This window comes from Bos mutus, chromosome 6, assembly GCF_027580195.1.
Source record: "Bos mutus isolate GX-2022 chromosome 6, NWIPB_WYAK_1.1, whole genome shotgun sequence".
NCBI classification, from domain to species: Eukaryota; Metazoa; Chordata; class Mammalia; order Artiodactyla; family Bovidae; genus Bos; species Bos mutus.
In genome coordinates this window covers 99,199,468-99,224,288 of record NC_091622.1, presented here as the reverse complement: position 1 = coordinate 99,224,288, position 24,821 = coordinate 99,199,468, and the positions used below count along the sequence as shown (strand labels likewise).

Below are 24,821 nucleotides of genomic sequence, written 5' to 3'. Positions count from 1 at the left end.
TGATTCCAAAGCTATTTTAAAACTAGCCTCAGACAAACAGTGCTGTTTTCAATACCTATAGAAAGAATTGAGCTCCTCTTGCTTACTGCAGTGACCATCTCTATTGTCCAGAAACTTCAGTGGTTGCTGGGTCTAAAGGTGAGTCCTTGTGAGACACAGTCTCCACGTGAGCAGGTGCAAGGCTCTCAGTGCAGTTGGCTGGTCCAAACGCTCCTGCTTACGATATTTTCAATTTAGAAAATGGGCTTCAAAGCTAGCTAGCGTGCCTGTTAGCCCCTCAGTGCCAACTACTTCTCACTTCGAACAGCCTTTTGGGTTTGCCAAGTACATAGTAAGGGTGTGTGCATCACCAGAATTTGATAAATACTAAATACTTAGAAATTCCTAACAGTCATCTGAATCTTTTCCTTCAATATGTTTGTTTTCCTGCACTACCATTTCCCTGGATCCTGTTTCTCTTCATATCCCAGCAAAAGAGAAACGTATTTATTCTGGTTTGAGAACAGGTCCCTCTCAGGTGCAGGAGACACCCAGGTGTGTCCAGCTCCTAACAGGTGCTCACCAGACACGTCAGAGCTGCATTTTCCCTGTATCTTCCTGGGACCACGTGTTAAAACCACACACTTACATTTTTAAAAAACACATCCAATTGTAGTTCTGTAGAATGGACTTAGAGGAATCAACAGCAGAAAAGAATAGATTCAGAGTTTAAATTCTGAATTTGGGGACTATGATCGATACATCTCCATGTGGAGACAGGAAGTGTGAGAAAACCCCAGCGGGGTTGCAACTGCAACTCTCCCTTCCTTCTGAGATCCTGGGCTGAGGCCAGGAGAGAGGTAGGATTTTAATGGAGAGTGGCGTCTCCCGAGTCCTCCACACTTGTCTCTTACCCCTGGTGGGGGAAGCAGGGACAGTGGCGAGAGAAGAATGAGGGCCTTCCAGACGCTGCTGCGCAAGGCGCTCCCTGCTAGCCTCTCGGTTCGCAGCGCACCCAGCTCTTTGGAGTCCAGTAAGGAACATGGCCACCGTGATCAGCCTGGTCTCATCTGTTCCCCTTTTAGGCCTTACTTGGCCACACGGATACGGTTACCTGTGCCACCGCGTCGTTAGCCTATCACATCATCGTCAGCGGGTCCCGAGACCGAACCTGCATCATCTGGGACCTGAACAAGCTGTCATTCCTAACCCAGCTCCGAGGCCACCGGGCTCCCGTGTCTGCTCTGTGTATCAATGAATTAACCGTAAGTTGTAAACTGCTCACTTGGTTTGTGTGTAGGAACACGTAGCTCTGGCCAGCATAAATACAAAATCACTCTACTCTGTAAGCTGATGGACATGCGTCTTATAAAAGCCACCTGGTTTAGATGCTGTTTACAAAAGCAAATGGACATTAAAGTTTGTAACCCAGGAAACAGTTCTGTCTTACAATCCAATCATTGCAGCCATACTTCAAAGAGCAAGATTTGGTTCAAAATAAAACAGTCTAGAACGCGCTTTTTTAAAAGCAAGGAATTTGTGGGATTTGTTAAAATTGTTGAAGTTTGATGAAATATGTTCAAAGTATTTATAAAGTGAGGAGAGTAATATTTGGGTACCCAAACAAGAGAAAAATTGTTGTAAAACGGTTTTCACAACAGATTCCAAAGGTATGAAAAAAAAATGGCTCTCGAAAATACAGTGAAACAGAACAAAATAAATGTGCTGGCATAGGAGCCTCCATGCAGACTGGGCAAGGAGGGGGAAAAAGTCATTGGTTTGGGTGATGGGAAGCAGGGAACATTCGGGGTAGGTTTAGAATGAGGTCTCTGTGTCCAGGGCACAAATTCTCACATGTGCAGGTCAGTCTCACATGTGCAAGTTAATGAGAACCCCCAAGCTCATCACTTCCTGGCTGTAAATATTCACTCCCACCCTTGCTGTCAGCCCCACCAGGCATCGCACTAGTGACACAGAGTGGTCCTAGCTTTGTCATACCATCAGCCACGGGCAGCTTTCCTTTCAAAGGAGGCATATCTTTAATTTATACCGGAAGATTCTGAATATTGAGTACTGTACTTTCAGTCAAATACCTTGCAGTCACTCAGAAAAAAAAAAAAAAAGGAAATTCACTCATTGCTACTTAATGGCACTTGCAGTTGCGCCGTGGACTTGCTAAGTCTTGTCTGACTCTCTTGTGACCCCATGCACTGTAGGCCGCCAGGCTCCTGTCCATGGGGATTCTCCAGGCAAGAATACTGGAGTGGGTTGCATGCCCTCCTCCAGGGGATCTTCCCGACCCAGGGCCAGGGATAGAACCTGCATCTCCTGCATTGGCAGGTGGATTCTTTACCACTGAGCCACCAGGGAAGGCCAGTTAATGTCACTTAGATTGTCTCATAATAATACGAGTAATCACAGTCAGGAATGAGTGGGGAGCCTGTGGGGATAAGAGAGTCAAATTTGTTTTCATATATATTTGAAAGGCCTAAAATGTTTTTTAAAATAGTACCTTCGGTTGCTCCTGCAAAGGCATCTAAGAGGAGGTTTATGGAAATGTCAGTGCAGCAGAACCACTCTCATCTTCACTGTGTTGCTCTGAGTCAAATGCATAATTGCACTATTTCAAGCATTTTGTTTTATGATTGTTCTTAAATGCTGAGGATTTTATTTCTAGTTAGTTGTCACTGGGGCCAGCATCCACTCACTAGACTGCAGTAGTTGCTACGGACACTGTGGACATGTTAGTTTCCCTTTGAAGACTCATTTGTCATCTCCAGCACTCATGAGAAGATTTCTATTTCTGTTACAGTTTTATAGCCATCATCAAGTCTGCCTTAGTGCAGTCTACACTTTGGGCATAAGCTGCCTTGCAGCTGCCCTTTAATTCTCCTTACTCTCAACCCGCCTAACCACAGGGTTTGCTCAGACGCACTCTAATCGAGGCGCCCTGGAGTAATTGCAGAATGTCTTGCATAGTACATCATGGGGTGGCAGCCTCCCATCTCCTACAGAGACTGAACCCATTAATTAAAACTCAGTTGCTGACACTCGTCGTCAGAGGTGGTTCAAGGGGCTGATCCAGAGGTAGACACAGCAGTGCTTTGCTCACTGTGGTTTTTGTTTGGTTCTTGCCACCTTGGTAAACTGGGGGAGAAGGGGAAGGAACAGTAGCAAGACCAGCATAGACAGTGGTTTGGAAAAGCACTGGGTCACGCCTGCCTTCCCTTACCTTCTCTCTTGCCTGGGTCCTGCTGTTTCGTTTCTGGCTTTCCTCTGTTCTTGATGTTGCTGTTGTTCAGTTGCTCAGTCATGCCCAACTCTTTGCAACCCCATGGACTGCAGCACGCCAGGCCTCCCTGTCCTTCACTGTCTCCCAGAGCCTGCTCAAACTCATGTCCGTTGAGTCGGGGATGCCATCCAACCATCTCATCCTCTGTCATCCCCTTCTCCTCCTGCACACAATCATTTCCCAGCATCAGGGTCTTTTCTATTGAGTCAGCTATTCACGTAAGGTGGCTGAAGTATTGGAGCTTCAGCATCAGTCCTTCCAATGAATATTCAGGACTGATTTCTTTTAGGATGGACTGGTTGGATCTCCTTGCAGTCCAAGGGACTTTCACGAGTCTTCTCTAACACCACAGTTTAGAAGCATCAATTCTGGCACTCAGCTTTCCTTGTAGTCCAACTCTCTTACCCATACCCGACTACTGGAAGAACCATGGCTTTGACTAGATACACCTTCGGCAGCCAAGTAATGTCTCTGCTTTTGAATATGCTGTCTAGGTTGGCCATTGCTTTTTTTCCAAGGAGCAAGCATCTTTTAATTTCATGGCTGCATTCACCATCTGCAGTGATTTTGGAGCCCAAAAAAGTAAAGTCTGTCACTGTTTCCATTGTTTCCCCATCTATTTGCCATGAAGTGATGGGACTGGATGCCATGATCCTAGTTTTTTGAATGTTGAGTTTTAAGCCAACTTTTTCACTCTCCTCTTTCACTTTCATCAAGAGGCTCTTTAGTTCTTCACTTTCTACCATAAGGGTGGTGTCATTTGCATTTCTGAGGTTGTTGATATTTCTCTGGCAATCTTGATTTCAGCTTGTGTTTCATCCAGCCCAGCGTTTTGCATGATGTACTCTACATAGAAGTTAAATAAGCAGGGTGACAATATACAGCCTTGATGTTCTCCTTTCCCAATTTGAAACCAGTCCATTTTTCCATGTCTGGTTCTAACTGTTGCTTCTTGACCTACATACAGGTTTTTCAGGAGGTAGGAGAGGTGGTCTGGTATTCCCATCTCGAAGAATTTTCCACAGTTTGTTGTGATTTACACAGTCAAAGGCTTTAGCGTAGTCAGTGAAGCAGAAGTAGATGTTTTTCTGAAGTTCTCTTGCTTTTTCTATGATCCAGTGGAAGCTGGTAATGTGATCTCTGCTTCCTCTGCCTTTTCTCAATCCAGCTTGAACATCTGGAAGTTCTCGGTTAATATCCTGTTGAAGCCTGGCTTGGAGAATTTTGAGAATTGCTTTGCTAGCTTGTGAAATGAGTGCAATTGTACAGTAGTTTGAGCATTCTTTGGCCCTGCCTTTCTTTGGGATTGGAATAAAAACTGATCTTTTCCAGTCCTTGGCCATTGCTAAGTTTTCCAAATTTGCTGGCATATTTATTGTTTTTGATGACCATCTTCCAATTTCTGTACATTGTCCTACGCCCACTGGCTGTACTGAAATCCACCAGATCATTTCTGAAGTCAGACCTAGCATCACTCCTGTCAGACTATCTCAGGGATACGAGAGGCTGCCTGGGATGGTGTAAAAGCTTTGGGGTGTCTAAAGGGCCCAGCGCACTAACCGACACACCATTGATGCTTCAGGAAGAAGCTTAGTTCCTTTAACAGAAGTGGGTTGTTTTTTCACCAAACTGGTAGAATTTGAAGGAAAAGCTTCATTTTTTTTTTTCCCCCTATTTTTGGAACTCATGAAAAACTGACTTCTCAGCTCAGGGAGTCTTAGGGTTTATTCAGTGTGCCAAGAAATGACCTACATACTAGCTTTCTTCTTCTCTATTGTGAATACACATTTGTAATAGGATATTACAGTGTTACCAAGATTTCATCTTTTCATTTATTGAAGGAGAGTCCCAGCTGCACCAAAGTAACAGATTTCTCTTCTACCCTGTGGCTTTTGTGATTGGGCTCATTTTATAAAATTAAGTGGGTTCCTACCTCTTGGTGGAAGGTATAGATTTTGTAAACAGTAAGAGGTAAGAGAGTGGTTATCACCTCCTCAGATTACAGATAGCTTTGACATAGAATGCAGCAGGGCTCTGCTGAGTGTGTGAAAGGGCTTCCACCTTCACCACCAGATCACCTTGGCCAGTCTTCATGCCACCTTGAACTCTTAAAGAGGCCTCTGTTCAGGGCATTTTTTTCTAGGTCAGCAAGCTCTGGATTCCAGGCTACCTCAGAAACTACCCAGTCACTAGTCAAAGCACTTAGAACCAGTGGTTCTCGAGAGCCAGACCAAAGATTCGGTTGCTTCTGAAAGGAGCATGTCCTCTGCTGGGAGTGACGTTTCTCTTCCCCATCTCAGGGGGACATCGTGTCCTGCGCCGGCACGTACATCCATGTGTGGAGCATAAACGGGAACCCCGTCGTGAGTGTGAACACGTTCACAGGCAGGAGCCAGCAGATCGTCTGTTGCTGTGTGTCGGAGATGAACGAGTGGGACACGCAGAACGTCATCGTCACGGGACACTCGGATGGCGTGGTCCGGGTAGGTCCGCTGTGAGCACATGCTCCAGGGTGTTTGCTGCCCTGGTTCACTCGAAGCTTCTGTACCTGTCCGCAGGTGAAGACACCTGGAGGTTGTCCTGCTGTTTAGCAAACTCGCGCTCAGATGTAGACCTTGGCCACTGGGTTATCAGACGTGGGGAGCATCAGTGACTTGGCCTCTTTTTCCCCCATTAAGCAGATGTGTTAGTGCTATTGACCACTTGACACAGGATCACTTAGACACCATTTCCCTGTCACGCTGCAATTGCTAGAAATGTCAGCTGCCCAAGTATTGGCCTTTCAGCCCGTCAGAAGGCTTCTTAGGGAAAATGCGAACTGTCTCTTCTCTGCAGAGAATCACAGAGCTCGATCATGCTTCCAGGGCCCTCACATCATCCATTTCTTTCTTGTCTCAGATCCTGGGCGATTTTACTGAATCCTAGATCCATTTATCCTTTTCTTAGTTTTCATGTGTTGAAAAGAAAGTGAAATCACTCAGTTGTGTCCAACTCTTCACCACCCCGTGGACTGTAGCCTACCAGGCTCCTCTGTCCATGGGATTTTTCCAGGCAAGAGTACTGGAGTGGGTTGCCATTTCCTTCTCCAGGGGATCTTTCCAACCCAGGGATCGAACCCAGGTCTCCCTTATTGTAGGCAGAAGCTTTACTGTCTGAGCCACCAGGGAAGCCGATGCGTTCATGCATTGGGCCTCTACCAAAAATGGAATCCACAGACTGTTTACCTTTTTAGTCTGTTCTAATACTTAGGTGTTTCTCTCGGGAGATTTTTCTTTATGTCCTTCTTTAATTATGCTCTGTAAAAGGAGAGAGCAGATGGTTGCTGCCCTTGTAATCACAGTCATAAGCAGAGCTACACAATGAAGCCATCGGCCACTCCCCGGCCACACTCTACTCTCAGACTATGGGCACACCCCCAAAGCCGCAGGCCTGCAGAGCAGCATTCCAGATTACTCCGTCTCTGAGGCATCATGAAGAGCACCCTAGCCAAACATGTCTGAGGCTCCTACTTCCTGTACACCTTCTTGGAGGTGTAAAGTATGTATCAGTGTATGCAAGGCTCACAGGGGTTTTGTAGGAAATAAGGAAGTGTACATAGTTTAACTGTGTTTCTGAAATCTCTTTGACCCCATTCCTTTTCCCTTGACTATGAAAAACTCACTGACATCTCATGCAACACAGTCTGGGGAGAACTGTTTAATTTGTAAGCAGTCCCTGCCACATTTTTCAAGATACAGGGAAACCTGACGGTACATAATAAGAGAAATCAGGTTACCTATTTAACCCTGAGAATCCATCTTCATGCAGTAACTCATAAATTGTTTCTGTAATCTGTTCAATTGTGTTGTTTTGTTCCCATGCTTATTTAAATTCAGTTTTGGAGAATGGAATTTTTGCAAGTTCCTGAAACACCAGCCCCTGAGCCTGCTGAAGTCCTCGAAATGCAGGAAGACTGTCCAGAAGCACAAATCGGTATTGAATACTTTCTAAGTTTTGCAGTAATTTTCATGTTTCTTTTTTTTTAATCCTTATGAAAACTTACATCAACCAAGGTGAGCAAGAGCCGGAGGTCGGGCATTGCTGTCAGAAGTGGTCTTAACCATCTGGTGTGCAAAGCAGCCTGGCAGGCTCAGAGTTCTCTGGTTCATCAGGCAATGCCCCGAGTGGTAGTGTCTCATGGTCAGCTTTCGCATCCCACGATACATACAGTTACAAGCTTCCCAGAATACCAGAGGCTTGGCCTTTCCATTCTGAGAAATACAAAGCAGGTCCAAGAGTCCACTGTCCAGTGAGTCAGGGAGCCACACCTCAGTGCCACCCATCACTTGAACAGCTCCGTGTGAGTGACAGGGCAGCATCATGTTTGTAAACTATTCACAGAGACAGACCAGAGTCTATGCCCTAGACCCCCTCAGAACGGGCTTTCATCAGACAGAAACCTGGTGATCTGTATTCTTGTTTTTTAGTCGCCAAGTCATGTGCGTCTCTTTGCGACCCCATGCGCTATAGCCCACTAGGTTTCTCTGGCCATCGATGTCCCAGGAAAGAATACTGGAGTGGGTTGCCATTTCCTCCTCCAGGGTATCTTCCCAGCCCAGGGATTAAACCCACATCTCCTGCATTGGCAGGCAGGTTCTTGGTACCACTGAGCCACCAGGGAAGCCCCAATCTTTGTTCTGTATCTGCTGTTTGTGAAGCACTTTAACATTTTCCAGTGAAATATAGATTTATTTGTGTGTGTATATATACACACACAGAATGTTTGGAAATGACACCAAATAATCAAGCTAAGGTATGCTTTGGGTTACTGAGTCTCCAGAGAAGTACCTCTCGCTGATTTAGATCAACTGGTCCAAGACTCTTCGTAGAAAGGAACGGGGCTTTAAGTTCAATCTCTAGATCATCTCTCCATGACTAATTTTTGTACATTGAGAATTCAGCATGAGTTTGACAATATGAGGAAGTTGCTAAGGGAAAAGACTTACTATCAGAAAGACACAAATCCTTCTCCTTGTAAGCTGACAGTAGCTTTTATTTTCTTTGCCAGAACCGATGAACAGGACATTGTAATGCTTGTATTACTTTAATGTGTGTAAATTTCCACATAGACAGTTGCAGCTCCACTAAGAAGAAAGCCATCTGGGTGTTTGAAGACCTACACTCAGAATTCAGTTGTTAGTATTTGAGAGTTAATAACTGTTGTGTGTCAGACATTGACTGTTCAGTCTAATGAGAAGTGTGTCCCTCTCCCTTCTTCTTAACAAAGCTTGTAAGTGAAAAACAGGGAAATACAAATAAGGAGAGAAGAAGGGGTCAGATTCAGGGAGGAGAGACATTTGTATGTCTTCGTCCTCTTTATGTTTTCACATTGTGGACAAAGTTTGGCAGGAGTGGCAGAGGCGGAGAGCACCCCACAGAAGGGGTTAACTTGGGACCATGTCAAAGTGGTAGGACTCAAGGGCAGGGCCCCAGATGAAAAAGAGAGCTAGTGGCTCTCTGGAAATCAAACCCGTGTCAAAGACCACTGTTTGAAGATTTCCATGATCATAAGCCATTGGGTTAAAAAAAAACGCTGAAATTAGCCAACCAGATTACTAACGTTAGTAGAAGTGTTAATCGCTCAGTTATGTCCAACTCTGTGTAATCCCATGGACTGTCTCCTCTGTCCATGGGATTTCCCAGGCAGGAATAATGGAGTGGGTTGCCATTTCCTCCTTCGGGTGGATCTTCAGGTTTGATCCCTGGGTCTACTTCATTGCAGGCAGACTTTACCACAGGCAAATTAAGTATTTGTCTAGTTAAAAAATATGCGTAGTGGACTGGTGCTTGCTCACTTGTTTGTTTGTTTGTTTTTGGCTGAGTCAAGTTGTAGTTGTGGCACGAAGGATCTTCATTGACACACGCAGGTTCATGGGCTCCAGAGCGAGTGGGTTCAGTAGTGGAGGCACACAGGCTGAGTTGCCCTGCGGCGTGTGAGATCTTAGTTCCCTGACCAGGGATCAAACCTGTATCTCCATTGAAAGGCAAATTCTTAACCACTGGACCACCAGGGAGGTCCCTGCTCTCTTGTTCTTGCTCTCTCCTTTATTCCAGTTACGTATATTTGAAAGAAGGTGAAAGTGTTGGTCGCTTAGTAGTGTCTGACTCTTTGCAATCCCGTGGACTGTAGCCTGCCAGGCTCCTCTGTCCATGGGATTCTCCAGGCAAGGATACTGTAGTGGGTTGCCATTCCCTTCTCCAGGGGATCTTCCTGACATAGGGATTGAACCCGGGTCTCCTGCACTGCAGGCAGATAGATTCTTTACTGTCTGAGCCACCAGGAAAGCCACTTTTCCCTCCAGTAGACTATTGCAAGGGAATTGATCTGAAGAAATGCACAATAACAATGGAAAGAGGAGGAAGAACAAAATTCTCAATTAAGATTTCTATCCATAGTCTGTTCATCTGTGCTGTCATTATATTGACTGCTGTGTGGAAGGCACCATGCTGGAACTCCTTCTCTCCAACTGACCACTGTCTTGCAGAAATAATGACCAAAAGTGATAGTTTGGGGTGATAATTTTAAATGTGTGAGAGCCATACAGCTGTTAAAGGAGCCCAGAAGAGAGAGTTAACTTTCTGTTGCAGGAACCATGTAAGATTTTAGAGAAAGAAGCATTTAAGATATGTCTTGAGAGAGAGGTCACATCGAAACACACAGATATTGGGAAGATGGGTCCAGGCAGGGCCAACCCGCGTGTACAAAACTAGTTGCGAAGAGGAGCAGGGCTGCGTGGAGAGCAGAGCGGGCACGTCCAGCTAAGCTGTGGCCATGAGGCAGGTGCAGGTGGTGAGAAATTCATAAAGGCAGGCTTTGGCCAGAACGTGAAAGAATAAATGCCAATCTAAGGATCTGGGCCACAACAGTCTATGAACTCTGAAGTTCTACCATTTTGCTATCATACCTAACTGAAAATTTTGGCAATTTATTTGCCTTTATGGCTTCCCAGTTTGAGCTAGTGATAAATAACCCTCTTACCAGTGAAGGAGACATAAGAGATGTGGGTTTGATCCCTGGGTCAGGAAGGTCCCCTGGAGGACGACATGGCAACCCACTCCAGTATTCTTGCCTGGAGAATCCCATAGAGAGAGGAGCCTGGCGGGCTACAGTCCACAGGGCCACAAAGACTGGGAAATAACTGAAGCAACTTTGCATATTGTAATATTGAGCTTAAAATACTGTCTCTTGTGTCTTAACCAGTAGAGGAAAAATACCAGTGGGACAAAGCTAGATCTAACCATGATGTGTGTGTGTTTTCTAATTCCCCCAATGCATCACCCAGGGCAAGAAGCCCAGGACGAGGACAGCAGCGATTCCGAAGCCGACGAGCAGAGCGTCAGCCAGGACCCCAAGGACACGCCCAGCCAGCCCAGCAGCACCAGCCACCGGCCCCGGGCAGCCTCCTGCCGAGCCACAGCCACCTGGTATAACGACAGTGGCTCCGACGACTCCAGGCGCTGGTCCGATCAGCTCAGCCTCGATGAGAAAGACGGCTTCATATTTGTGAACTATTCAGAGGGCCAGAGCAGACCTCATCTTCAGACTCCCCTTAACCACCCCCACCCCAATCCCATCGAGGCGCGGAATTACAGCCGATTGAAGCCTGGTAACTCGGAAGTCCCACGTCTGTTTCTCAAGCGTTGTGGGTTGGCGAGGGTCGGTGGACTGAGGCAGAGCACTGCAGCTCTTCTTTGCCCCATCCCTGTGACCGAGGCCGCCCGCCAAGAGGGCCTCACGTTTCTTCTTGTGTAAAGTGGACCTAGAGACCCTTGGAGATTCTGTCCTACAGTAGCATTTGCAATATGTTGGGCATTTTGTAAAGAAAAATAACCTCAAACCAAAACTTCATTCATTCACAAATTATGAAAGCTGTTGAAAATGGGTAGGCTGTGGATTACGGATAAATAGATAAAACTCTATTCACAGAGAACTTTACCTTTAATAGCGTTAGGGGCCACGTCCTCAACTGGAGAAGTTGTGTCTTGTACTGAGGGTTTCCCCCTCTCCATGTTTGTCCTTGTGAAGGCCTAACTGAGTCCATGGTCAGTGTCAGGCTAGACTGCTGGACCTTTAATAACCAAGGCCGCAGTGACCAAGAACCAGAGAGGCTGCCAGAGCTGTGTTCGGCTGCACCCTGAAGTTTGAGGGCCCTTTGTCAGGGGCCACCTACCATACGTGGGCTCCCTTCGCTTCATCAGTCATGCGTTGCCCTTTTCCACCCCAGGGTACCGCTGGGAACGGCAGCTCGTGTTCAGGAGTAAGCTGACCATGCACACGGCCTTTGACCGGAAGGACAATGCTCACCCTGCCGAGATCACTGCATTGGGCGTCTCCAAGTAAGTAGCCAGCTCTCCTGGGGCCCAGCCCAGGCACCCACACTCAAGCCACCTCTGGGGACCTCAGGTTTCATCTGTATTATCCTGTGGGGCTATACCAGGCACACCAGGACACCTGCCAGTGTGTGGATTTCACTTGTGAATTTCAAAAACCAAAAAACTGCCTTCTCTGTTCTTCAGAGATACAGCATGGTTTGATGCATGGAGAGTCGAGATGGAAGTGCGCATTCTGGCTCAGTGCTGTTCTGTGCCTGTTCATGCTCGACCCTCCCCAGCACACACATCCACTGGGGACTGGGGTCACAGGGAGCTGCGGCCGTGTGGCGGTGACTCTGCCATGTCTCCTGCAGGGACCACAGCAGGATCCTCGTGGGCGACAGTCGGGGCCGGGTGTTCAGCTGGTCTGTGAGCGACCAGCCCGGCCGCTCTGCCGCTGACCACTGGGTGAAGGACGAAGGAGGGGACAGCTGTTCAGGCTGCTCCGTGCGGTTCTCTCTCACGGAAAGACGGCACCATTGCAGGAACTGCGGTCAGCTCTTCTGCCAGAAGTAAGATGAGATGCAAGCTTTCTTTCCTTTTAATTAAAAAATTAATTTTTGTTTATTCATCTTTAGTTGCTCTGGGTCTCTGCCGTGAACAGGCTTTCCTCTAGTTGCAGTGAGGGTTCAGGCTACTCTCTATTTGGGGTGCTCGGCTTCTTCTCACCGTGGCTTGTCCTCACCGTGGCTTCTTCTCACCGTGGCTTGTCCTCACCGTGGCTTCTCTTCTTGCAGAGGCAGGGCTCTAGGTGCACAGGCTTCAGTAGATGTGATTATGGGCTCAGTGGCCCAGTGGCGGGTGGGATCGTCTTCACCCAGGGTTTGAACCTGTGTCCCCTGCATTGGCAGGCTGACTTTTAACCACTGGACCACGAGGGAGGTCCTTGATGGACTCAAGGGATTTTCTTTCATTTTATCAGAACAATAAGCAATACTGCAATGCACACCATTATAAATGCCCTCTTCATTCACAAGCTGGAGTTTCCCTAGAGGAGATACCTTGGAAAGGAACTGATAGATGACAGACATACCCCTGAGCTTAAGCAGCTATTGCCACATTACTCTCCAGAACAGTAGTGCCGGTTCACTCTCCCTCCAGCGGGATATGTCAGTTCCTGCAGTGCTTATTCATACCTGGTACTGCCAAGCTTTTCCACTGTTGCCAATCTGATAGCCAGATTGTGTTGTTTGAACTTGCAGCGTTTCTGAGGTTGAACATCTTTTCACATGCTTATTGGCAGTTTTGAGTTTCCTCTTGGGTAACTTGGCCCATTTCGCTTTTGGGTTTGCTCTTCTGTTTTTTCCCACCTACTTGAGGAGTTGTTTTGTATCCTAGGCTCTGATCCTTTGCCTTATATATGTCTTGCAGATATCTTCTGCCAGTCTATGGCTTGTGTTTTTAACTTGATGTATGTTTTTTTCTGGCACACGGGTTTAGAATTTTGATGTAGTAGCATGTGTTACTTTTTATGACTTTTGCTTCTTTTTTTGGCCTTAAAAAATCTTTCTCTGTAGTGAGGTCATAAAGATGGCCTTGTTCATTTTCTTTTAAAAGTTTCAAAGTTTTGTTTTTCACATTTGGGTCTTTAGGTTCAAATCCACGTGGAATTTATTTGGGGGTACGACATGAGGTGGGGATCGCTTACATTTCCTGGGTATGAAGAGTCAGCTGTCCCATATGCACTGACTCTTTGGCATCTCTGTCATATACTGGGGTCCCACATATGCATGTTCGGGCCTTACTTTCCTTTTTTTAACATTTATTTACTTAGATATTTGCCTGCTTAGTCTCTCAGTCGTGTCCAACTCTTTGTGACCCTTTGGACTGTAGCCTGTCAGCCTCCTCTGTCCATGGGATTTCCCAGGCAATAATGTATCTTGTACATATTTTTGACTGCACTGGGTCTTCATTGCTATTCGTGGGCTTTCTCCAGTTGCAGTGTGGTCTACCCTTCATTGCAGTACATGGGCTTCTCTTGTTGCAGAACACAGGTCCTAGGGTGTGTGAGCTCAGTAGTTGTGGCCCACAGGCTTAGCTTCTCCGAGGTATGTGGGATCTTCCCGGACCAGGGATTGAACCCATGTCCCCTGCATTGGCAGGCAGATTCTTAACCACTAGACCATCAGGGAAGCCCCAGTCCTTAGTTTTCATGGCAGACAACAGAAAAGATGCCCCAGGCAGTACTCACTAATATTTATATTGCCTTACTCGAAAGATGCTTTCACAGAAAACACAAAGTGTGTCATTGCTCCTGAGCCAGTCCTGAGCCTTGGCTTATTGGAAAAGCTACAGTCTTGGGTTTACACTGCCCGGGTGCTCACTGGGCTGTTGTCCATTGCGTCATCTCAGCACATTACTAGCCCTCTCTGAAATCACATATGAGTTTTGTAAAGCACCAGATGCAAATCTGTCAGTATAGGTGTTTAGTAAAAAGTGTTACCATAATTATAAATTTTTTTTCAGATTAATGTCTTAAACCTTTTCTCCTGAGATGTCTAATTCAAGGTGAGGTAGCAGAAAGTTGCTGCCAGCCACTTCTTACAGGAATTTCCATGATGGCAGAGGAATCTGTCTTGAGCTTCTGTGCTTTGAGACACCCACTCTGTGAAGCCTAGTGATCCGGTAATTTCTGGTAATCAGCACCTCCATATGTCTGCTGACATACATCTGTTCTTTGTAGTGTTTAATTTTCAAAGTACTGTTTACATGTAGGTGATTCTTTAAAGTATCCCAGGCCCTCAAATGTTGAATGGAGGCTTTATTTGAAAAACCAACCAAACAAGTGACTGATGATGACATAATGGGCATGGAAGGAATGCTGTCCCAGAGGGCATAGCCCTGCCGTGATCTTTTACCCTTGAGCTGTTAAGGGAGCTTGCCAGCATTCCTGAGGATCTCCTCAAAGTCCAGTCCCTTAAACCCCCAAGGCGGGTGGCACTTCACTTATTCTCTGGACACTTCTACTGGTAGATTAATGGAGAAAATAAAATTTTCAGTCTTGTGAAAAGCCAAGCTCAAAGTGACGGAGTGCCACATTCAGGGTCATATCCTGCTTTATGCCAGGAATAAGAATGCTTTCTATAAAGAACTTGAACATCTCTAAGTGTGTATTCCACCTCAAGAAATTCTGTCAAGATAAACAGAAAATGAGAACATTTGGACCAGACAGAAAAGTCAAACTACCTGTTTAAGAAATGACTGAAGAGTGACTCAAAGTGTTTAAAAGCCCAGAAGAACTCTTCAGTGACTGACCAAAGTAGCTTTTAAAATGAATAGTAAGAGCATTAATGCCCAGGGAAAATAGTCAGGCTCCAAGTAAAGACATTGGGATACCGCCCAAGGTTACAGGACATGAGGCAGAATGCCCTACTTCCGTCCTGCACAGGAAGAATGGCCTCAGAGCTGTTCACTTCCCTTGGCTTCATCCTGTAGGAGAATCTTTTTTTTTTTAATCCTCTTTTGTCAAATAAATGCCTTGCCTTGGTCTATTAGCACTTTTCTTCATAGAATGAAACAAGGAATACAGCATTCCTCGTGGTCCTTGGTCAAAAACCACATGACCCAGTACGGCCTCTGGCATTCTTCTGACACGATATGGTCTTGAGCGTTATGCTGCAGGCTGTCCATTCTGTTTTTAAATTAGCATTTCGGGGCCCAGTGGTCCGATGTGGGAAAAGATCCATAACTACTTGGTTTTGCCTCTTCTTTAGGTGCAGCCGATTTCAGTCAGAAATCAAGCGCTTGAAAATCTCCTCCCCAGTACGTGTCTGTCAGAACTGTTACTACAACTTACAGCATGAGCGGAGTTCAGAAGACGGGCCTCGGAATTGCTGAAGATTCACCCAGCTGATTGGAGACCACAGTCGCGAGACCCCGCTTCCCGCCTCCCCCGTCACAACTCGCAGCTCGGAGGGCACCGAAACAGTCTCCGTTTACACACCTCTCCACACCGTGCGTCTGAAGTGTGGGATTCAAAGGGAACACTGACTAGACGGGCATAGAGTCCAGTCGTGGGGCAGGCACTGTGCAGATGGGCAGCACCTGCCGAGAAGACGAGGTGGTTCCCAGGAGCAACGTCTCAATATCTGACTCTCCCTTAACAGTCGCTGTCTCCAAGAGAAAATCCTCACGTATTAACTGTTCTTTTCTTGCGTCTCGTTTTTGTAGAGCTACTCATCCTCAATTGGAAAAATCAACGACTACAAAAAAAAAAAAAAGGCTTTTAGAAAATGGTTGTAAATCTGACTTCTTTGCAAGTAACTGTGTATATTGTAAATAGGTACAAAGGCCTTTTTTCTAAATAAGGACTTAACAGCCTGTAACATGAGACTTCCAACTAAACCACTAATTCAATGAAATACTTATGGTTTGTCTGACATCGCTCACCAATTAATTATAAATATGTTTTTTTTTAAATCCTCAAAGACATTATCTGTGGTCTTTTTTCCTTCCCCCTTTCAAGCCCAGCCCGTGTGCCTGATGTCCTTTCTCAAGTTGCCCACGGTATCTCCACTTAACCTAAGCTAGTAACCAAAACAATGTCATGTGGACCTTCTTTAGGAAACAGTGTGGGAGAATAGGAGTCTGGCCCTGAGATACCCTGGCGATCTTTGGGCATCTTGCACATGGCCACATACCACCTCGGTGTTGTTCTGATGTCATGAGGCCCCACGTAGACTTCTCTTTGGACTGCCCTGTGGTCAAAGCATCTGTTCTTAGCACTGCGCCCTGATGGTCGGGCAATCCACGCAGTGTAGGAAACAGCCCTGCCTCAACTAATGGAAATATATTTGCATGTAACCCAAATTAGCTTCTCTTGCATAGAACATAAGAAGTATGTGTCTTTGGTGACACTAATGTTCTACTATAGCTTATTTTCCAAAAAAGGGTTAAAACAAAAGAAAAAAGTGTACAGAATTAACATGTAAACCTTGTTGTAAAACTGGATCATGTCAGAACTGCTTATATTTAACCTTTACCATTTAATGCCATCTACCTGAAAACAGTGAGATTTATACTGTATCAATGTCTATTTTTTTGTTTTTGCTATGAATATAATTACAGTATTTTAATATTTAGTTATTTAATTTGTTCTACTAGTTGGATACAGAACACACAAATCCAGGGAGACTAAAGCTGGTGGGGGCGAAGAGATAAGTTTCGTTTACAGAAAAAAAAGGCTTTGGTGGTGGGATTTTTAAAATGTGTGTTATGTACATATATAAATATATATATAAAACAAATGAAACGATTAATCTAGATTTTAACATTTTCAGATATTTAGTGATAATATTATGAACAAATCTAAAAGCCCTGTGATTTGAAAAACATCGAAGCATTTATGGCCCAGGAAAGGAAGGACAGGCCTTCACACCTCTCGGAGTATCACACGAAGGACAGCGGCTTTGGCATTCCCGATTTTTCATCTTTAGGCCCTGGTGACAGGCACACTTATGCACTAAAATGCACATATATGCACATGCATTCAAGCATAGGCATTGGTACAACAGTAACCTTGTACCTAATGGGCTGAAACCAGCTTAAGAACAAATTTGTTCTTCCTGATAACTAGGTCTCCAAGAGAAAAATATAAAGGCTGCTTTAGTGCCTTATGCTTACTAAATTTACACCTTTATTTACTTAGGTTTGAGCCTACCGTCTATTTATGATTACATATCAAAATTGAGGAAAACACTTCCATTTCTAAAAGTTCAAATATACTTGTTAATAAAAGGATTATTGGCATTAATACTTTAACTTGAAGAAGAGTTGTGTTCTGTTTTCCTTCCTGTGTCTCCCTCTCTCCCATCTTCCTCCCCCTCCGCCCCCAACCTTCTTCCTTCAGTTCTAATAAATAATGCTGGGTGTTCAGCAGTTGCAGGACTTGTGCTCTCACCTAGCCGTGGGCTTTGCCCCTGTCCGGACCTAGAGATGAGTTGTAGCAGTGTTATTCTACACTTTTTAAAAGAGGTGTCCTCCTTGTGTCCACGAACCATGTTTACCCCAAACCCAATGGCAGAGATGTTCTTTAAAGACTTGAATATATGAATGTCTGTACGTAGTTACTTAAAGGTTATTCCTCTATGTAATATGAAGTTATATGAGATGAACACTTTTAAACTTTCTGACACAACTCCCATAACTAGAAGGTGGAAACCAAAACCCTCATGATAGTATTTCCTCTGGCAGCTGGTGCTGTGGGCAACCGTTTTTGTTCAGTGGGGTTTCTTTTCCTTTTTGCTTTTAATGCAGAAATCACAAATCACTCACACACCCAAGAACACTCACATGAACTAATCGTTTCTCTGGATGTCTTTCTGTGCTCCATGTACATTTGTTTACCAACATATATTCTCAGCATGTACACCCACCTTTGTGTGGTCCATGCTCTTTCTCTGAGAGTACCTCACAGGGCTTCTGCCTGATCTTTGTAGTGGTTTGTCCATCCATCCACTCATTCATCCATGTTTTCTAACATTTGTGTGTAGTGTGGCATGATAATGTCATGCTTTTGAAGAGGAGACTAGCTGCCCACAGCAGCCATCCGTCTGGATAATAGCAAAACACTCTAGATAAGTTATTTTGCACTTTCTTATGTATAAAGTTGGTAGAAACTTATTTTTGCTTTGTATCATTTAAATACATTTTGTTTGGGTAAATGAACTGTGTATAAAATATTTATGCCATTAAAACTGTTTTTAGAAAGTATTTTTAATTTCAGCAAGTTTGGTTACTTGTTGCATGACTATTAACACAGCTGACTTTTTGTGTCAGTGCAATGTATATTTTTTTGTCCTGTTATTAACTTGTAAGCCCTAGTAATGGCCGATTATTTGTACAGCAACAGAAGTAAATTGAAGATACTGGCTAAGACTGGATTGACTGTGGACTTTTGTACTGTATCGCAGCATCCAATATCTGTTCTTTGGTGGTTGTGTAAAAGGCCTGAAGAATTACTCTTAGTGTGCAATCTGTGATAACTGAATGTTCATTGTATATCTGTCTCTGATGCAAAAAGGTAGAGTAACACAATTACAATACATGATTAAATGCAGTAGTCCAGATACTTTTTTTTTTTCCATTTCAGATAAATACCTCCTATTTACCACCCCCAGAAAAAAAAGAAAAAGTTTTTGAGCCAGCTCTTCAGAGAAGGAAAAACAAAATTGAGGCCCAGTAAAACTTGTGTGTAGTTCTTTTCTAGTTGTGAATATATCTTTCAGAAGCGCCTGCTTAAAGTCTCTGCTTGCAGAGGTGTTGGCTGCTAGGATCTGGCTCCAGTTCTAGTGCAATCCACGTTTTAAAGCCAGGCTTTCCGCATCCTGAGTTTCCCAGTGATGCTGGACTCCCGGGGCTGTGTGCACAGCCGCAGGGAGAGACAAGTGGCTCTTGGGAGACATGACCTTCAGACTTGAATGAACCTCTGGAAAAGGACTACATCTCATGGTTTCGGCTCCTTTTCCCTGAGCTTTTTCTCCTGTCCATCATATTGTGAAATGTAAGCAATGATAAACTATATCTCTGTCTGTCTCCAGCCCCTGCTATATTCACATCAGGAATATTCTGCTGTCCTGCCCTCTTTCCGGAAGCACGGCGCACTCTGTCATCAGCTAGACTTTCCATTTCAGCCTTTGATCTGAGATTGTTAGCAACTCACATCTGTTTTTATAGTTACTAGCTTATTTGGTCTGAAAACTGACTTCCTAGAAAGGGGGAATGTAGAAAACACTTAAGTTTATTTAGGCTGCTTTAATGTCTTCTTTCTAAATATACTAACAAAATTTCCATATCATCATAAGTATAAATAGTAGAGTCCCACGTTTGAGGATATTGTGCTTATTACAAATTCCCCCCCAGTGCAACTCCACTGTAGAGCCAGAAGATATAGGAATGCTAAGAATTTCTAAGACAATAGATACTTCTTCAAAAATAGATCAGTGATAAGAGAAAACCCGGAGCAGTTCTCACTGTTTTAATGTAGTACTATTCATAATTCTAATGACCTCAAGAAGAGTTGCTGTCAAGGACAGACTTGCAAAATTTTTTTTCATAGTTTAAAGGAAAATGTGCAAATGATCTTCAGTAAGTCCCATGTCTGCCTTTTGATTCTCCAGTAAAATTTCCTCTTCACCCCTCATTTCGGCCCATTTGGAGTGTTGAAGAAGCAGAGATGGAATTGCTTTAGCACCGGCTTAGACTTTTTTGCTTTAACAATATTCTCATTTTCCCCCACCCTTTGCAAAGTTCCTTTTTTATTTATATATTGTTCTTTTGACTTTTGCTAGAAGTGGCACCAAGCCCAGCTACTGAACTCAGAGATAGCATGGTGTCGGGAGAGCCTTGGCTCGGGATTCAGAGACGGTGACTTCCGGAGCCCCACGTTTAATCCCTCTTGCTGCACCAAGTTTTCCTGCGTCAACACGGACTGTGAGCATGGGATGAGTCTAAAGTAGCTTTTCCAACTATTTGGTCTCAGACCATTTTGATCCTTAAAACTATCACTTTTGTTTGTGTGAGCTGCCTCTATTAATAGGCATTGTATTAGAGATCAAAACTGAGATTTTAAAAGTATGTATATTAATTTACTTAGAAATAGCAATGATGAAACTGTTATGTAGTAATATCAATTACATACGTCTATGAAAAAAAAAAAAAACTTTTCCAAACCACGAGAAAAAAAATTAGTAAAGACAGAGGAATGGCTTTACAGTTTTGCAAACCTCTTTCATGTCTGGCTTAATTGAACACAGGTGGATTCTTACATTTTCTTCTACGTTCAGTCTCTCATGATTCTTCATGTTGGTTGAAGCATATAAGGGAAATCCAGCCTCACACAGGTATGTGGTTAAAAGGGGGGCGGGGAGGGGTATTTTAATAGCCTTTGCAAGTCATTGTTTCTGAATAAGTTTCTTAAAGATTGATTGCTATATGGTATTTGAAACTATTGGGTTAGCCAGAAAGTTTGGGCTTTTCCATAACATCGTACAGAAAAACCCAAATGGACTTATTGGCCAACCCATTTTATCAGTGAACTTTTTATATTCCATTGCTTGAAAATCCATTAGTCTGACTTGTACTTTGAGTCGATCTTTTACCCATGTATAATTTTATAGCATTCATTGGCTATTTAGAGGACTTCCCAGGTGGCTCAGTGCTAAAGAATCAGCCTGCTAAGCAGGAACCTCAGATTCCATCCCTGAATCAGGAAGATCCCCTGGAGAAGGAAATGGCAACTCACTCCAGTATTCTTGCCTGGAAAATCCCATGGGCTGGAGGAGCCTGGTAGGCTACAGTCCACAGGGTCGCAAAAGAGTCGGACATGACAAAGCAACTAACCAACAACACTGGCCGTTTAGAACTATTATCCCACTGCTGCAATGTGTGTAGATCTTCCAAGATGCATTTCATTCTGTAATATATCCCCCAAAACCACGTCATACATAATATCAAAACATCTCTAGCAGTCTCAGGAAATTCTAAGTCAAGCTCACAGTAGTGGATATCACAAGTTTTCCAAAATTCTTTAAGTTCTGCTTAAAATCTAGAATTTTATCATTGGCATCAGTCACTGTTGTTTCTTTGAAGCAATAGGCTCACCTTGTTTATTTCAACAACACTACTGTCCAAGAACTGAGAAGTCTGTCTTCTGCTCTCTCAGGGAGGAAAGATATCCTGGGAGAAAAGCCACCAGTCAGCCACAACTCAACTGCAAGTGCTTCTCTTCAAGATGAACCTTGTACCTGAGGGACCTGGCACCTTCTGGGTGCCTCTCATTTTGTGTCATGTAAGTTTAGGTTCAAGGTTTAATAACAGTAGTAACTTCACAGCTTCTCCAAGGACATTCTTAAACATACTTTTCTGGGAGTGCTTGACAACGAAGACCATCACGACAAGTGGCAGTTTGGTGCTGCTGCCCGATCGCATGCCTCAATTCTAGCAGTTTTACTCACCGTTGTTTCACTTCTGAGTTTGGTACAAATATCAATGCATTGAAAAAGGCAAACATTTCAGTATTACCATGAAATAATCTTTATCTTGCCTTTGACCCTGAGAGGGGCTTCAGGAATCCCAAGGGTCTGGAACTCTGAATTGCAAAAGCACTGGTCCAAGGAGAAGACACATGAGGTGTTCCCTCAATTTTAAAGCAACCAGTCTGAAACTGACCTGGAGCCAGGTTTCTAATCACAGACCCGGGGCTTTCAGTGGGGCTCCCTCTGAAGCCTGCCAGGTGCAAGACAGGCTCTGCCACACTGGGCTTACCACTGGGGCCACGGCCCCCTGCCAGAAACTGCCTCCCCAGCTGAAAGCACACACAGACCAAGAGTGCATCACTGGACTGCTGGGGTTTCTAAGACGGCCTTTTTATAGTCCCATTCTTCTAGTCAAGACTCCAAAATTTTGATCATGTAAAAACAATAAAGGACAGAAATGGTATGGACCTAACAGAAGCAGAAGATATTAAGAAGAGGTGGCAAGAATACACAGAAGAACTGTACAAAAAAGATCTTCATGACCCAGATAATCACAATGGTGTGATCACTCAACTAGAGCCAGACATCCTGGAATGTGAAGTCAAATGGGCCTTAGGAAGCATCACTACGAACAAAGCTAGTGGAGGTGATGGAATTCCAGTTGAGCTATTTCAAATCCTGAAAAATGAGGCTGTGAAAATGCTGCACTCAATATGCCAGCAAATGTGGAAAACTCAGCAGTGGCCACAGGACTGGAAAAGGTTAGTTTTCATTCCTATCCCAAAGACAATGCCAAAGAATGCTCAAACTACCACACAATTGCACTCATCTCACATGCTAGCAAAGTAATGCTTAAAATTCTCCAAGCCAGGCTTCAGCAATACGTGAACTGTGAACTTCCTGATGTTCAAGCTGGTTTTAGAAAAGGCAGAGGAACCAGAGATCAAATTGCCAACATCTGCTGCATCATCAAAAAAGCAAGAGAGTTCCAGAAAAACATCTATTTCTGCTTTATTGACTATGCCAAAGCCTTTGACTGTGTGGATCACAATAAACTGTGGAAAATTCTGAAAGAGATGGGAATACCAGACCACCTCACCTGCCTCTTGAGAAACGTGCATGCAGGTCAGGAAGCAACAGTTAGAACTGGACATGAAACAACAGACTGGTTCCAGATAGGAAAAGGAGTACGTCAAGGCTCTATACTGTCACCCTGCTTATTTAACTTATATGCAGAGTACATCATGAGAAACACTGGGCTGGAGGAAGCACAAGCTGGAATGAAGATTGCCAGGAGAAATATCAATAACATCAGATATGAAGATGACACCACCCTTTTGGCAGAAAGTGAAGAACTAGAGAGCCTCTTGATGAAAGTGAAAGAGAGTGAAAAAGCTAGCTTAAAGCTCAACATTCAGAAAACTAAGATCATGGCATCTGGTCCCATCACTTCATGGCAAATAGATGGGGAAACAGTGGCTGACTTTATGTTTCTGGGCTCCAAAATCACTGCAGATGGTGATGGCAGCCATGAAATTAAAAGACACTTACTCCTTGGAAGGAAAGTTATGTCCAACCTAGACAGCATATTGAAAAGCAGAGACATTACTTTGTCAACAAAGGTCTGTCTAGTCAAGACTATGGTTTTTCCTGTGGCCATGTATGGATGTGAGAGTTGGACTGTGAAGAAAGCTGAGTGCCAAAGAATTGATGCTTTTGAACTGTGAGGTTGGAGAAGACTCTTGAGAGTCCCTTGGACTGCAAGGAGATCCAACCAGTCCATCTTAAAGGAGATTGGTCCTGGGTGTTAATTGGAAGGACTGATGTTGAAGCTGAAACTCCAATACTTGGGCCACCTTATGCGAAGAACTGACTCATTTGAAAAGACCCTGATGCTGGGAAGGATTGAGGGCAGGAGGAGAAGAGGACGACAGAGGATGAAATGGTTGGATGGCATCACCGACTCAATGGACATAAGTTTGGGTAAACTCTGGGAGTTGGTGATGGACAGGGAGGCCTGGTGTGCTGTGGTTCATGGGGTCGCAAAGAGTCAGACACGACTGAGCAACTTAACTGAACTGAAAAACACTGTAACCCTTCCTGTTGAGTATAGTTCTGCCTAAAGTGGTGAGCTGGTCAGGAACTTGACCACTGAGGGTTAGTCTGAGGTTTAAGTTCTCGTTCTACCACTTACTGTGTGACATTAGGCCACTTCTCCACATCTGAGCTTCTTCAAAGTCAGTTTTGTATTATGATACTTGAGAATTGTTATAAAGATTAAATTGGCTAATACATATATTTTCCAATGAGTTGGCTCTTCACATACTTTGGCCATCTGATGCAAGGAGCTGACTCATTGAAAAAGATGCTGATGCTGGGAGGGATTGGGGGTAGGAGGAGAAGGGGGCGACAGAGGATGAGGTGTTTGGATGACATCACTGACTCGATGGATACGAGTTTGACCAAGCGCCAGGAGATGGTGAAGGACAGTGAAGCTTGGCACACTGTAGTTCATAGGATCGCAACTCACAGACCGAACAATATAGGACGCGTAGTGCTTTGCCAGATGTTCTCCATGTAGTGTGGCATTAATCTACAAATGGCTTCCCAGGTGACTCAGTGGTAAAGAATCTGCCGGACAATGCAGGAGATACAGATGTGGATTCGATTCCTGGGTCGGGAAGATCCCCTGGAGGAGAACTGACAACCCACTCCAGTATTCCTCCCAGGAAATTCCCATGGACAGAGAAAGTGGTTAGACAGCATTGCCAACTGAAAGAACATGAATTTCAGCAAACTCCGGGAGATGGTAGACAGAGGAGCCTGGCGTGCTACAGTCCATGGGGTCGCAGAGAGTCCTGAACAATAACCACAAAAAATTAGAAATACGAATGTAAAAGGAGTGGTGCATTTTCTAAAGCCTAAATATCTAAAGCCACTGACGGCAACTTCATCTTCAGGCGGATTCACAGCAGGCAGAATGCCAGCTGCGGAAGAGCCCTTAGAAATCATGCGGCCCAAACCTTCACTGAGCACCAAGAAGAAAGGGATTCAGAGAAAGCTTTGACATTCCCAAAGCCCTATTGCTTATTAAATCTAATTCCCTGCTCTGCCCCTAAACTTCCCAACTCCGAGGCCAATGATCTTTACAAACAGATTCCAGG

At 44.5% G+C, this 24,821-nt stretch overlaps 1 protein-coding gene across 6 annotated transcripts in view; it reads left to right on the top strand.

The window, feature by feature from the left end:
* WDFY3 (WD repeat and FYVE domain containing 3) overlaps positions 1 to 17,443 on the top strand; it is a 283,089-nt gene extending 265,646 nt beyond the window's left edge. For all 6 annotated transcript variants that reach the window (XM_070372638.1, XM_070372639.1, XM_070372635.1 and 3 more), the window contains 7 exons: positions 1,065 to 1,244; positions 5,572 to 5,754; positions 7,147 to 7,243; positions 10,594 to 10,917; positions 11,536 to 11,647; positions 11,998 to 12,195; positions 15,397 to 17,443. In XM_070372638.1, the coding sequence (XP_070228739.1) occupies positions 1,065 to 1,244; positions 5,572 to 5,754; positions 7,147 to 7,243; positions 10,594 to 10,917; positions 11,536 to 11,647; positions 11,998 to 12,195; positions 15,397 to 15,520 (1,218 nt within the window). In that variant the 3' untranslated portion in view covers positions 15,521 to 17,443. The remainder of the gene's footprint in view (positions 1 to 1,064; positions 1,245 to 5,571; positions 5,755 to 7,146; positions 7,244 to 10,593; positions 10,918 to 11,535; positions 11,648 to 11,997; positions 12,196 to 15,396) is intronic.
* The last annotated feature ends 7,378 nt before the right edge of the window (positions 17,444 to 24,821 follow it).